Source organism: Prosopis cineraria, unplaced genomic scaffold (genome assembly GCF_029017545.1).
Source record: "Prosopis cineraria cultivar Desert tree isolate PC_DT_omini unplaced genomic scaffold, ASM2901754v1 PC40, whole genome shotgun sequence".
Taxonomy (NCBI): domain Eukaryota; kingdom Viridiplantae; phylum Streptophyta; class Magnoliopsida; order Fabales; family Fabaceae; genus Prosopis; species Prosopis cineraria.
The window spans coordinates 41,510-56,482 of NW_026555370.1; the positions used below are offsets into that span (position 1 = coordinate 41,510).

Consider the following 14,973-nt stretch of genomic DNA (forward strand, 5'->3'; position numbering starts at 1 on the left):
TTAAAACAAAAAAGGAAATATCATGTAGGGAAATATTATATAATATCCCCTCATCGTTAGGATAATCCAACGTGTAGTCTGAACAAGCAAAAATACATCTTGCATCAAAAAATGAGCAGACTTCTTTTTCATTCAATAAAATAAAATTTTTTTTGGGGGGGGGGGGGCGCTATGAAAATAAAATAAAACAAAAAGATAAAAAGAATATTGAATTGCATGATATAACCAGTGGATTCAAGCCCTCCTTGATCTCCTGAGATAAATGGGACAAGCCCAAAAGACTTCATACTAACTGCAGTCTTCTATGTACACAAACAACCTTATCCTTGCAGGGGTGAAAAAACATGTCCCAACATATATATCCTCCCAACTTTGAACTGGGCTGAGGGCAGACACCCTCCAAAAATGCATGAAAACATGAATTGTCAAGCAAATCATCGGTCGACCATCAGTCAGTATTTGTAACCTGAAGAACCAGGCGGAGCCGGCGGTAACCGTGTTGGTGTTCGACGGCTGCTCGAGTTTGGACCATAATTAATGTCACCATTCTGGGTGGGCCGACCATGACCGTTGGATCTGGATCTTGAAGAACTGCTACGACTAATGGGGCCATTGGCAGCCACATCAAAGGCAGTTCTCCAGTCATCACCACCTGAACCAGTGCTTCTGGGACTGCTCTCTGCAAAATAGCCATCTAGAAGTTTAAATAAAGAGAAGGAAAATAAATAAATAAATAAACAAGATGCCTCTGGTCAACACAGCAAAAATGTAACTAGCATTAATCCTACCAACATTCTTATGCCCCGTTTCATAGCATGCAAGAGTTTTTATGGAAGTGGAAGAAGTGAGGTGGAAATAGTCTTAAAACATTTTCTGTTGGCACATATAAAAGTGGGGTATTTTTTATGAACGAAGCGAGAGAGAAAGTGGATTCCATGAGTATGAAGGTGGAAGTGAGTTCCACCAATTTTGATGGAATCGGATTCTTTAAAGTAAGATTCATTATACCAAACAACTTTTTTTTTTTAGTTTCACTTCCACTTCTCCAATCCCAAGCTACTAAACGGGGCATGGAAATGTGCAACTAATGAAGGTTGCAGGATAAAATTGCAGAGGAGAAAATATTATCTTCTCCATCAAAACATTAGTTATTTAATGTTTGTTCGATAGTAAGAATATGGGAAAACAGAATTTTAAATATTGATAATATAAAGTAATAAAAAATACCAAATATACCTATTTTTGGAACTTCATTAGCCAAATAAATAAATAAATAAATAATGAAAGAACCCTCATTTATGTTTTAATGAATTGATTTTGTTCAACGCCACCTAAGAAAAGGTTTTCCACCAACCTGGTGTATTATCATCTGGCCAGTTAGAGGCAGCAGCTGCTCTGTCATCATGTATACTCAGCTGGCGTGTCAGTTTTGAGAGAAGTGAGGATTGTTTCTCATAACGCTCTCTCCTACGCTTTACATTATGGTCTTCTTGAATCAGCTCCTCTATTTTCGCGGTGCTTTGAGCACTGCCCAGCAGAGAGAAGTATGAAATTGATAACCATATTTTGTAAGAGAGGAGAAACTAAGATTGATCAACAGTCAGATTGCATAAAAATGGGACATCGATGTTAATCAATATCAATATGTATAAAAACTAGCGGATTCCATGCAATTCATAATCAGCCATGAACAATACAACTTACAGCCTATCTAGTTGATTTTGTAAATAAATAAAGAAAGAAATAAAAAAGAAGCATACACAAAAGCTTAGATTATACATTTTAGACGAGGTATGCCACTTATGGAAGCAGGTTCAAGAATTCTTGAAGTTGAAAGCCTGCCAAGGATGTGTTATCATGTAGGGTGCTAATTGCCAAAGTTCTTGTATTGCCTAAGTTTGCCGTAATTTGTTCATGTCAACCGGAGTTTAATTTGTAAACAGTTGCAAGCTTTGTTAATTCAGCAAAGTTTTAGATTGCAATAGGATTAAAAAAATCCTTACACCAATAGTTATTTTTTGCACACTCAAAGTAAAATGTATGAGATTCTTTAGGTGGTTGTAGTATTAGCTAAATAAAGGTTGAGAATCAAGAGTAAATTTTCAGGTAAACTTTTGCCTGCCAAAAAAATTATTTACGTAAACTTCGTCTACAAAAATTTGGTAGACCAAACAATCACAAAGAGCCATTTATTTCAGGTTAGGTTCAAAGACATTCTCAATGATTGATCACAAATGAGCTTCTCAATAAAATATTGTGTTTGGTCACGTCCTTTTCTCCCTAACCTTTTCTGTTCCTCTTTCCTCTCAAAACAAAACAAGTCAAAGGAAAAAAAAAAAAAGCTTTAAAATTTTCAACTTCCCTACTTACTAGATCGAAACAAAGGCAAATTAATATACAATAGAAGCATCAATTCACAGCAAAAGGCAAGGCCCAAAACAATCATAAAAGACTTATAAATAGAGAATGACTATAGCATGAAGAAAAGAGAAAATCTGATTACAAGAAACAAAAACAAATGCAGAAGTGACAAGAACTTCAAAAACCTGACAGAGCTATATAATTGATTTAGCATGTCTTCCTTAGCCTTTTCAACTTGGCAAAGGACAACTGCCTGCTCAAACAATCAACCAGCAAATGTGTTAAAATACATTGACAAAACAAGGATAGAAAAAAGGAAATTGTAAACAACAGCTTACCTTCGGTACATTAGCAGCTAAACTGTTCAGAACAGCTTCAACATAGCCACGAACTTCCTGAGCCATCCATCTGAGTTCTTCTTCAGGATCAGCAGGCCTTCGAGCCATTGTATCCTAGTAAAGGATAAGAAAATAAATTGAGCAATTTTTTGTTATTTATAATATATAGGCTATTGACTGCACACAAGGGCAATAGCTATGAACTGGCAACACACCAAGGAACCGTCAGAGAGACTATGCCTCATGGTAGGGCCACCCTCAGGTGAAACCAATATTTGTCCTCCTTTTTCTCGTATAATATTACTTATTTTATTGATCCATTCAACTTTATCAGCAGTGCTCTCAGCCTTTAAAATAACAGCACTATGTGCTGCAAGATAAGGAAATCATGATTAAAAATGTCATGAAAGATCACAAATAAAAGTGAGGAGCAGAACAATAAGTAGCCATATTAACAAGGGAATTTACCTTTCAGAACAGTTTTATATGGAATTCTGGAAGTAATCTTGAACACAAGATTCAGTTTTTTAGAATCAGGTCCATTGGACTTCTTATCCTTTGAGCTTTTAGATGGAGGATCCTGTTCCTCAGAAGTTTCTTCAACATTGCACTCCTGGATAACAAATAAATCATATTGTTATCAGGAATATAATTTATGCTCTCTCCATGCTTAGACAATAGTACAACCCATGCAAACGAAGCTATTTTGCATGATGAGATCAATCAAAGCATTACGTGAACTATCAAAAGTCAAGAGAAATACACTACAAAATTCTGTAAAATGAAACAAGAGAAAAGGATAGAAAAAAGTAAAAGAGCCATTGAACAATAGTACCCATTCCCATAGAAAATGTTACACGTATAAGAAGTCAAAGCCATCTATCATCAGCGGGGAATAAAAAAATTTACTCTGGTTTTAATTCTCACATATACAAAAATGATAAAGGAAATGGAAGAGGAGAAAAGAATAGCTTTTAACAGAGAGAGCAAGAATGATAAGAAAGAATTTATCATAGAAAGTCTTAAAAAGGTTCTAATTTCCTATGACTCTTTAGATGGATTACACGAGTGCGCATTTGGCAGTTCATGGTAATATACACAGCACAAGGCCAAAATCATAACCAATCAAACGGCTAAGAATTAGATCCTTGCTATTGCCACCTCATTCATCAGGATAATATTGAACTTTCAGCAATCGTTATGGCAGGTCCATACATCTAACTTAAGCTCAAAACCTTCTACCCTTAGGGGACACATTAGAGATATTAACGAAATCATTGATCATTCCTAAACCTTCTTACAGCTTAACTACTTAGAAATTAGATTGAAGTGGTCCAAGACAACGCTTTTCTTTTTAGTTCACGCCAATGATGATTCTTAACCATAACATATTTCCTAAACAAGGGTAAATGCCAACCAAGTACGCAATAAACCACTTATGAAATGAATCCATTCAAGCACCCATAAAATCAGTTTTAGAATGTCCAGTCATATCATAGTTGGATTATAGAATCTCTGCCTCCACAATTCTACAACAACAACAACAACCAGCCTTTATCCCACTAGGTGGGGTCGGCTACATGGATTGCAAGACGCCATTGTGTTCTATCATTTATTAAGCTGTTAGAAATATTATTAATTAAGAGATCACGTTCAACAACTTCCAAGAGTGTTCTCTTAGGCCTTCCTCTACCTCTCTTAATCGGACTCAAAGTTATATGTTCCACTCTTCTCACTGGTGCCTCCCTTGGTCTTCTTTGTACATGCCCAAACCATCTCAACCGATTTTCTACCATTTTTTCCTCAATAGGTGCCACCCTCACTTTTTCACGTATGTGCTCATTTCGAATTTTATCTTTACGTGTATGTCCGCACATCCATCGTAACATTCTCATCTCTGCTACTCCAACTTTATGCTCTTGCTGTCCCGTTAGAGCCCAGCATTCACTACTATATAACATTGCCGGTCTGATAGCAGTACGATAAAACTTTCCTTTAAGTTTATTAGGCACCTTACGGTCACAAATAACTCCTTTAGCTTTTCTCCAATTAAACCACCCAGCTTGAATTCTATGTGAAATATCTCCACTGATTTCGCCATCATTTTGAATAATGGCTCCCAAATATCTAAACTTTTCCACTTGAGGTATAATTTGATCTCCCAATTTCACTTCCAAATTATTTTCGAATAGTCCTTTATCAAATTTACAATATAAATATTCCGTCTTACTTCTACTCAGACGAAAACCTTTCGACTCCAATGTCCTCCTCCATAACTCAAGTTTGCAATTAACCTCTTCTCTTGTCTCTGCTATAAGAACTATATCATCCGCGAAGAGCATACATTTCGGGATTTCCTCTTGAATATGTTCCGTCAAAACATTTAAAATCAAGTTGAACAAATAAGGACTCAGAGATGATCCCTGATGTAGTCCAATCTTTATAGGAAAATCCTTTGTTTGACCACTAGGCGTTCTTATACTAGTTTTTACCCCCTCATACATATCTTGTATGGCTTTAATATAAGCAATCCGTACTCCCTTTTTTTCCAACGCTTTCCAAAGCACTTCTCTTGGTATACGGTCATAAGCTTTTTCCAAATCAATAAAAACCATGTGTAGATCTTTATCTTTACAACGATACTTTTCCATTAATCCCCTTAGTAGATAAATCGCCTCTGTAGTTGATCTACCTGGCATAAAACCAAATTGATTCTCAGAAATACTTGTCTCCAATCTCAACCTGTGCTCAATTACTTTCTCCCACAATTTCATTGTGTGGCTCATGAGTTTAATCCCTCTATAGTTAGTACAACTCTGAATATCTCCTTTATTTTTATAAATAGGAATTAATGTACTTCTCCTCCACTCATCAGGCATTTTCTTGGACCGTAAAATCACATTAAATAACTTAGTTAACCATCTCACCCCTTCTTCACCTAAACATTTCCACGCTTCGATAGATATACAATCAGGTCCGTTAGCTCTACCATTTGCCATTTTTTTAAGAGCTTCCTTTACCTCCTTATCACGTATTTTTCGATAGAATGACAAATTTTGTTCTCCTTCACCAGTTACTAAATCCTCCAAGTTATTAGATGAATCCTCTCCATCATTGAAAAGTTTTGAAAAATAAGTCTCCCATCTATTTTTAATTTCATCATCTGTAACTAAAATTCTTCCCTCTTCATCCTTAATACACCTTACCTGTTCTAGATCTCTTGATTTTCTTTCCCTACTCTTGGCAATCTTATAAATATTTTGCTCTCCTTCCTTCGTCTCAAGGTTCTTATAAAATTCTTCAAAAGCTTTAGAACGAGCTTCACCACAGCTCTCTTAGTTTCCTTCTTAGCCATACGGTACCTCTCCCAATTTTCCTCATTGTTACACAAATGTATGGCTTTAAAACAGTTCTTCTTATACTTGATTTTGTCCTGTACACTATTATTCCACCACCAAGACTCCTTATCTCTCAGACCAGAACCTTTCGATTCTCCCAAAACTACTTTTGCAACCTCCCGTATCTTTTTAGCCATATCCTCCCATATGATGTTAGCACTTCCCTGAGAATCCCAAATTCCTTTATCCAAAAGATTTCTCTTGAAAATATCTTGCTTCTCACCTTTTAATTGCCACCACCTAATCCTTGGTGTTACTACTTGTCGACGTTTTTGGATTTTACTCATAATACACACATCAAGGACTAGGACCCTATGTTGTGTCGTTACAGCATCTCCAGGGATCACCTTACAATTTTTACAAAGTTTTCTATCTGTGTTCCTAACCAAAAGAAAATCAATCTGCCTCCACAATTCTAATGCAAGCAAAATCATAACGTACATCTGATTAAGGAAACGGGCAAGTATTGACAGTTCTACATACCTCTAATGTAATAACACCACGGAAGTTTCTTTCCTCTTGCTTTTTGTATAACCAAGCTGTGAGACAAAAAAATAAAACTATCGAAGTTAACAACACATACAACAGATTGTATGGGTAGTCAATTTTATCTCTCAAACCAAAATAAATCAAGAGTTCAAGATGCAAGACAAATAAAAGAATATGATGATAAACTGTTAGTAACTAATTTAAATGAGATTCAAGTAACCAATATTAAAGATAAAAGAGCAAGATTAAAATATGAAATTTAAGAAAAATTATGATGAAATACCACCAAATGCAAGTATAAATATGACATTCTTGCAAACAGTAGCAAACCTTTCCCGTCTTTGCATTCAGCACAAACCATCGCCTGCTCCAACCATTTGTTTTTGCGCTTTTCTTTAACAAATATCCTGCAAGTCGGAAGATTAGAACTTAGCTTAATATAATGATGATTAAAATGCGAGTATCAGTAATTCAAATTAATGAAATAAGTGTCTTTGCCAATTCCAGCTTCCAAATCTAAAGCACAGCTTGGCATGTGTTAGGAATGCCTTTCTAGTAAGTAATTTGGCAAAGAAACAGAATTATCTGAGCTTTGGAAGTGAAATAAAACAACTACCATATAACATTTAGAAGTATGAATACCTATGTTGAATTCACTTTCAAAATATGAACTAAGCACACATGAAACACCTAAAAAACAGCAGAAAAATTTATGTTGGACTCCATAAAGTAACATGCAAAAAGTAAGCATTTGATCTATATAACATTTGATATTTTCTTTTTGAATTTACGAGAAGTGTGCTCAAGTCATTTACTTATTTTATAAAATAGTTGTTCATTAAATGGAGACCACAAAAGGCAAGAGAGGAATTAAACCCCGCTTTTGACTGAGAAGTCAAATCCATATGCCAACCTAAATAGTACATCCCAATGAGTATTTAACAGAACTCAAGCAATCTTTACCCACAAAGGAAAGATGTGCAGGGAGGAGAGGTGGGGTGGAATAGAAAGACTAAACATGTAACTGATAGGGCTAAAACTTCAAAAATTCCGGTACAACAAAAATCTTGGTCATTTTCCAGTAAATTAGCATCCAACAATGAAACAATTCAAACTTAAAGATCACAAATTGTCTTAGTCCACCAAAGGAAAAAAAAAAAGAAAAAGAAAAATTGGCCACAGGCCCAAAACAGAAACCGTTTTACAGAGAAGCAGCATGGAATAGACATATAGACCTGCTGTTATTTCTCCTTCAGGACCAGCAGTCTTTAGACCAGAAGCTTCTTGTCCTTCTTTCTCTGCCTGACCTGATTTGTCCTTTTCCTTATCTTTGTCCTTCTCCTCCTTCATTGATTTCATGCTTCCACCAGTTTGAGGGCTAGTTGCCTAAGATATTGTAGTTAGCAGGCAAAGCATAGGGTCAACACATATCAGTAAGTTCCAAAAGCAGAACCTCTTTCATTATATTCTACAAATTCAAAGCAACAGGCAACAATATGTGACCACCTACCCGGTTGAGTAAAGATTGTTCAGCATCATGCCCTTTCTTTGAGGACCGATTTTTCAGCTCCTCCTCCCGACGCTGCCTTTCCATCCTAAAGTAAATAACACAGGACAGTTAGATAGATAATAATCTCACATGCCAGAAGCTAAGAACATGCCAACTTAAATTGATCAAACGTCATCAGCATGTCCATTTAAATATTCCCAAATAATTGTTCTATGACAAAAGCACATAATCATCAGTTACTAACATGTAAAACTTAATCATGTCAGGAAGCTAAGACAAAGGAAAATAGATATCACAACTCAAGCTCTAATAACATTTATAAATTAATTACCTCCTTTGCACCAAACGAATGAAGTGCTGGGGCGGCACAAATGCTCGTTCCATATCAACTAGTGCCACCACCATTTTCTTTGCCTCATTTTTAAATCCATCCAGTGCAGCCGTTGCAATAGCCACAACCTAGTAAATTTTAAGAAACATATCAGGATTGAAAGAAAAGACGTATACCTAATCCCACCCAGTGAGGCTCTCAAGCAGAAGATATAAACTTTAATTGGCAAAGAAATACAATTGTTAAGTAGAAAATGAACTAACTTGACATTTACTTGGCAAAAGAAATATAACAATGAAGCTCATAGCCATACCTCCCTCTTGAAAGAAGGGTATCTTCCTAAACCAGGTGTAGCGCTGGCAGCAGCTGAAACAATATCCATCAGGACCCGATGTACCTGAACCATAACCAAAAGAATATCTGTTAATAGCCATAAAAACACATACACACAAATAATTCATTGGGAATAAAATGCACAAAGTATTGTGTTTTATGGAAAATTTTGTTATAATCAAATAATTTGAATTAGACTCCTTTAAATATTATTAACACACATAATTCATCGGAAATAAAATGCACAAAGTATTGTTTTATGGAAAATTTTGTCATAATCAAATAATTTAAATTAGACTCCTTTAAATATTATTAGATAAATGAAAGTAGTCATCACTTTACACACGGTGTTTACAGTTGCAGACCAAACAAATTTATAGATATTTTATGTTAAAAAGGCAACCACTGAAGGTTCAACTACAAAAAACCAGCGACAGCATAGAAGGCAGTAAACATGGAAACTAGATCAAAGCTATAAATGACAAGCCAACTCAAAGAATGATGAACAGCAGGCATTACTATCAAAAACTGCTAGTAATCAAACCCAAAATGACAAAAGAAGACAATGCACAAAATATAAATACCTCATCCACACAAAGCCGTGATGGTTCTTTTGCAAGCTCCAGGACGCCTTTAATCAGAGATCTTAATCCCTTTTCAGGGGAAATGAGATATGGCTGATAACCGTCAGCTTCTAGCACAATCTAATAATTGAACAACCAAGTCAGTAGAAGTAGCAAAAACAAAAATCAGAGCCATATGTGAGCGTGCATGCACAAGTGCACATCCAAAAAAGTAGGACAAAACTTACCCTTTTTACATTGTTGATGTCAAAATGCCTATCTAAAGGTAATTGCTTCATTCTATTAGGAAAACTCCCCTCAAAACTAGCAACAATTTTCCATCCAGATCCCTGCAAGGTTATTCATAGTAAATATAGAAGGATACTCAACTTATAGGAAAAAGATTTATGATTGATAAAACATGTCCGTATCTACTTGTCAACAAATCAACAAACGTAAAATATGCTATTTTACTAATTCAGCGGTGAGCATGAGAATGATTAAGGTTGGAGATGTTAAGAAGTATATCCAAACCTTCTATCATCTCCTGCCTTGGGGAAAAGTGGTGGTTGAAAATGGATATTTTGAATACAAACTAATCAAACATGTTTCCTTTTCCAAAACCTCCCAAAGATTGATCTTCTCATAAATAAATTGGATATAAAAGAGCAAACAAAGTTCTTTTTAGCAAACACCAACTTGAATCCACTGAGATAAATAAAATCTAGACAAAGAAAAGTTGGTGCAAGAGAAATTAACATTCCTTGTAACAGATCAAATGAGATGAGATCTGTTAAAATATAAGATTGAGGAAACTCACCTCACCAGTGGTAATATGTTGTAAGAACTTATCCTCAAATTCACGGCAAAGTTCCAAGGCTATGGCACGTGTACCCTCTGCAGTGGTAACCATTTTCTCACCAAGCCTCACCAATTCATCTTGAATTATCTGAGACTTCCCTTGCAACCTAATCAGTTAAAAAGTCAGGATTAATGGAATCTTTCCCTTTTCAAACTCAATTGCATTGCCAATGTGGGTAGGACCACACTCCTATTGATAAAAAAATAAAAAAGTAGGAAAAAAAAAAACAAAATCTTCATTGCGAAAGGCAATACAATTTTTCATAACAGTATGAAAAACTCAGAACTTACATGAAATACAGCTAGGATAAGAAGACCATGATTCAAGGACAACTCGAAACAGATACACTGGTTAATAAGCTACTCAAACTGGAAATAAAACCAGATTTCACGCTGTCTTTTCCATGCAGGAAGGTTTTTAACAGGAAAACATTTTACCAAAAACGATAAGGAACCAACATTGAAACAGAAAATCAATCTTTCATTAAGAACTCACTGGACTAAATCATCATCTGCTACCCTTCAGTTAGGTTGCCTCTACCAACAAAAAATTAGATGAGGAGGCAAAAAGAAATTGATGCTTCCAATTACCGATAAAATGCCATATTACAACATATGTAAGTTACCCAGACAGAAGGTTAGGCAGCCTGAGCTTCATACGATTCCGAATCTGCTTTGCCAAAGCATCCACCAAAGCTATCCTTCCAAGTTTACTTGGAGGAGCTCCAGTCAATATCGATTTAAGGCTTTCGCTCTCTGCCCTCCATGCAGTTTCCAATGAACTTTCAGAACCAGCAGATCCAGACTGTGCTGTTGCTATTGAAACTGATTGACCTATCAAAGCAACCCAAGGTATATCTGATGTTCTTGCAGGACCCTTATTTGCTAGAAGTGCTTGAACTGCAGCCAGAGCCTTCTGGTCTGATGCAGCTTGATCAATTTTACTTATAACCCCAATGGTCCTTGTACCTACAACATAATTTTATAGTTTTTATTACCTATTTAGTCAATTAATGAAAAAGAAAAACTGAGAAGAGAGAGCTCAAATAAATCTAGAGTAACAGAGATACATGGATTACACATAGCAATGAACCCAAAAAGAAATGATAAAATTAAAAATGATATACCTTCCCCATCATATTCCTTGGCAACTCTTAAGGCTCGAGATGAGGCAACTTCAGGTGCTTGAGCAGCAGGTACTATAACCAGCAAAATAGCATCATTATGCTCTGCATATTCACTAACCTATGCAAAGAACATTGTATATAACATTAGAATCCCAACAATATTTGGATATAACTAACCAAAATACAAAGTAGAAATAACAGAACAAAATATAGGAGAAAAGAATCTCAGTTCAATTTCAATAGATTAAAATACAGGTCAAAAAATATCTCAGGATCAGAAAAATATATGAAAAGGGCAGGACACCATTTACCATTGATTCATCCATAATGCGCTGGTCCAATCCAGGTAAATCTACTAACTTGAGTGGTGGCGCTGGAAAGACAAAAGATTAAAGGGAAAAAGCTAAGTGTAAACAGGGAGAAGAAGGTTATATCATCATAGCAGCGGTCAGTTAAACTAAATGATTCAGCAAGTATAAAATAGAGATCATTTATGGGTGCAAATCAGAGACTACTTTCAGAAGTTATCTCATACAATATATCACTATATATTCATTGCATGCAGCACTAGGAAATTATCTTATAACGATATTGCGGGCACCCTGCCTTGCACATTGTCAATGGTAAGTGGCATATTCATGGATTATAAATGGTAAAACTTGCAACTGATTTTAAGCTGCTATACTGATTGATATATTAATGTACTAATAAGTTTTAAAAGGCATATTTTAATTTTTGTCACATGGCTTCTAGACTTCATTGAATAATATATATAGCTAGAGTGACACTATATTAAAGCAACAATGCAAATGGGAAAAGAGGGGGAAAGCAGAATCAGAAATTTTCTTCACAAAATTCTAAGTAGCTAGCAAAACAAGCTATAGGTTTCTAAACATATAAAGAGGGTAATAACTATCAACCATTACTCATCAACAAACCTGTGCTTGTCCGTAGTTTCAAATATATTTGATCTCGGCTCTTTCCTGAGACACCTTTACTCAATCTATCCTGTAATGAATGCCGTAAAGCACCTGTAGCAATTAAGCAAAGCATGTTGAGACCTTCAGCAGAAAAGATAAGTGCAGACTGTAGCATATAGGCCATTATATGTAAACGAGAATAAAAATAAAAATGTCAGTTTGGCCTGTATGGCGAAGAAAAATTATCAAATTTCCAAACACCATCACTGATCCCCCCATTTGCTATATGCATAGTGCATGCAAAACAATTATGAAATTAACATCCCAAAATTATTTCAAATTTAAAACCACATGAGGTACCAACGGCAATATTACATGATAAAGCATTGTTCAAGAAAAGAAACCACATAAAACAATAGAAACTAACTTGCAGAAACTTGTTGCGACTTATTATCAATCTGCAAGACAATTGACTTGCTGCTCAAGGAACCATCCTGCTGTAGATCAATGCATATAGGAGCCCGTGTAGCACCATTTTCACCAGTAGGCTGGGAATAAAGGAGACTTTTGAGAATAAAAGTGTTTGTAAAAAAAGTATTGTATCTTAGTTAAATGAAATCACATGAAAATCCATAAATCCAACTCACCAGAACAGGATGCCCAATCAAACTGTTCAAAACAGCAGACTTACCAGCACCCTAAAGAATTTTGGACAAACCAAAGAATCAAGAAAAAGTTACATCGTCTTTCGTAGACAGATAAAAGAAGTATCAAATATCAAGGAAGTAGGTAGCAAAAGAAAAATAGTGAGATTAAAATTGAGTTCAAACTGATTCTAATTCCTCCCCAAGATCAATAAACACAACTAAATGTTAGGCTTCAATAGTACTGGAAAGCCTTCAAATAATTTATATAATTTATGAATTGCAGTGATCTACAATTATCTTCACAGCTGTGAGCAAACAAAAAATACGGATCTTCATATCCTTCAACATACACATGCCCCCTATAACAGAGAAGCTTACATGCAAGGGTATCACGGACCAATTACTCTTTAAAGTCAAAGGGGAACAAGCACTAAAAATGTTTATTGTTACATTCTCACTATGGCAAATAATGCATGACTTTCTTGGGGTTTGATAACGTAATTATTGTTGTATACATCTACCAAGAACATCAAACCATTAACTGATCCTGCACTGTTTTTACTCAAAATAGAAGCCTTTAAAGTACTGATTACAAAACCAATGAAAGTCGAAGCATATATATATTATGAAGCATGTAATATTTGTTTTATGAATTTCAAAAATTAAATTCAACAACAGAAAGCCACTTTCTAATCTCAAGTCAGAGTTCAATCTGCACCTTAACCAAAATTCCATACATGGGGCATGGGCAACTAATTTAAGAGTGCATCAACCAAGAATTAAGTACATAACCTTTTGACAAAGGAAAAAAATAATAATAACTCATTTAATACCCCGTACAATATCAGTCAAATTTTCAAATTCCTTCAAAACATTTTGAGGAAACAATTTGCCGAAACTTTCAAAATACAAATCCATTCATAAGTAAATTAGCACCAGTAACTGGAAGTCATTATAAGTTCCGTAGGTAAAAGGATTCAATTTCAATGTTCGATCATCGACCAAAACGCAGAAAATTGTTTAATTTTGCAACAAGGCACCTTATAAAAAAATTATTAAGTAATAAATTCATCTGATCCCAGGTTCCATTGCGAATTTGCGATCACAGGGTACCACAATCGTCCACCTCAATATCACAAGTACTATTTGTACAAAAATGGCTAAAGACCTAAAAAAACAAAGATTGAGAAATCCATAAGCTCAAAATGACTAGGGGAAAAAAAAAGCAAGCATAGCACTCTTCTTCAATACACTACATCCAGAAATCAAGTATCAGACACCCACAAATGAATCATCGAAATGAAAGGAAGGCAAAGGAAGTCGCAAAGCTTTGACACCCAGTACTCACAACGTTGCCCAGTGCTACAACATCGAGGAAAGTGGAGGGCCTCCTTGAAGATGAGTTGGGGTTCGACTCATCAACATCTTCGTCGGCGAGCACTGCTGCAGCTTGGCGCATCGCAACAGCAAGCTGGGACAACTCCTCGATCGCCTCCATCAATTGCGGAAATCAAGGATCCAAACCCACAACTGTTCACCTGTAAGTTTATTTGAGTCCAAAATATGAGTACTATATCGGGATCGATCGAAATCGAACCCTAACAAGTGATTCACAACGATCTAAGTGTATAAATCAGATCTCTCTGAATCCAAAAGACTGAACTTGAACTCCACCAATGAGATTCCAAACAGTGAAATGAACAATTACTAATCTTTCTTCAATTTGAGAGAGAGAATTCAAACCGCAACACACACACCACTCTCTCTCTCTCTAAGCTTTTTCAAATGCTTCTCTCGTCTCTTTTATTTTGAATCTCGTTTTGTTTTTGAGTTTCAACTATCGGACAATTTTATTCTTCATTTTTAAATTAAATTTCCCATCACAAAAATTTTACTTCACCGCTTTTTATTTTAACAAACTGAAAGCTCTCATTTTTCTTAAGAAAGTTGAGAAATTTCTGTGTAGTAAATCTAGGATCGAATCTCGGGCAAAAGAAGGATCTCAAACAAAAAAGAAATCTAAGAATTGTGTCATTGAGCTTTTCTTTTTTACCTATGATTAATTTTATATTTAATTTAATTTAAAATACAAAAA

At 35.4% G+C, this 14,973-nt stretch overlaps 1 protein-coding gene across 1 annotated transcript; it reads right to left on the reverse strand.

The window, feature by feature from the left end:
- On the reverse strand, positions 1 to 14,692 carry LOC129295054 (dynamin-2B-like). Its single transcript, XM_054933532.1, has 22 exons — positions 14,227 to 14,692; positions 12,879 to 12,929; positions 12,659 to 12,779; positions 12,250 to 12,342; positions 11,623 to 11,684; positions 11,312 to 11,429; positions 10,811 to 11,153; positions 10,144 to 10,291; positions 9,572 to 9,673; positions 9,345 to 9,464; positions 8,741 to 8,824; positions 8,428 to 8,555; positions 8,097 to 8,181; positions 7,822 to 7,972; positions 6,907 to 6,993; positions 6,581 to 6,636; positions 3,168 to 3,312; positions 2,915 to 3,069; positions 2,700 to 2,813; positions 2,547 to 2,614; positions 1,355 to 1,527; positions 1 to 679 (listed from the first exon to the last, which is right to left on the reverse strand). The coding sequence occupies exons 1-22, from the start codon at positions 14,374 to 14,376 to the stop codon at positions 453 to 455; spliced, it is 2,781 nt and encodes a 926-aa protein (XP_054789507.1). The 5' UTR covers positions 14,377 to 14,692; the 3' UTR covers positions 1 to 452.
- Between the last annotated feature and the right edge of the window lie 281 nt (positions 14,693 to 14,973).

Bases quoted from the DNA above. Each gene is read 5' to 3' on its own strand.
- LOC129295054 (XM_054933532.1), bottom strand. From the start codon at position 14,376: ATGGAGGCGATCGAGGAGTTGTCCCAGCTTGCTGTTGCGATGCGCCAA. The intron at 12,930-14,226 runs GTGAGTACTGGG...AAAATTCTTTAG, and splicing joins TTGTAGCACTGGGCAACGTT to GGTGCTGGTAAGTCTGCTGT. The intron at 2,814-2,914 runs GTGTGTTGCCAG...ATCCTTTACTAG, and splicing joins GTCTCTCTGACGGTTCCTTG to GATACAATGGCTCGAAGGCC.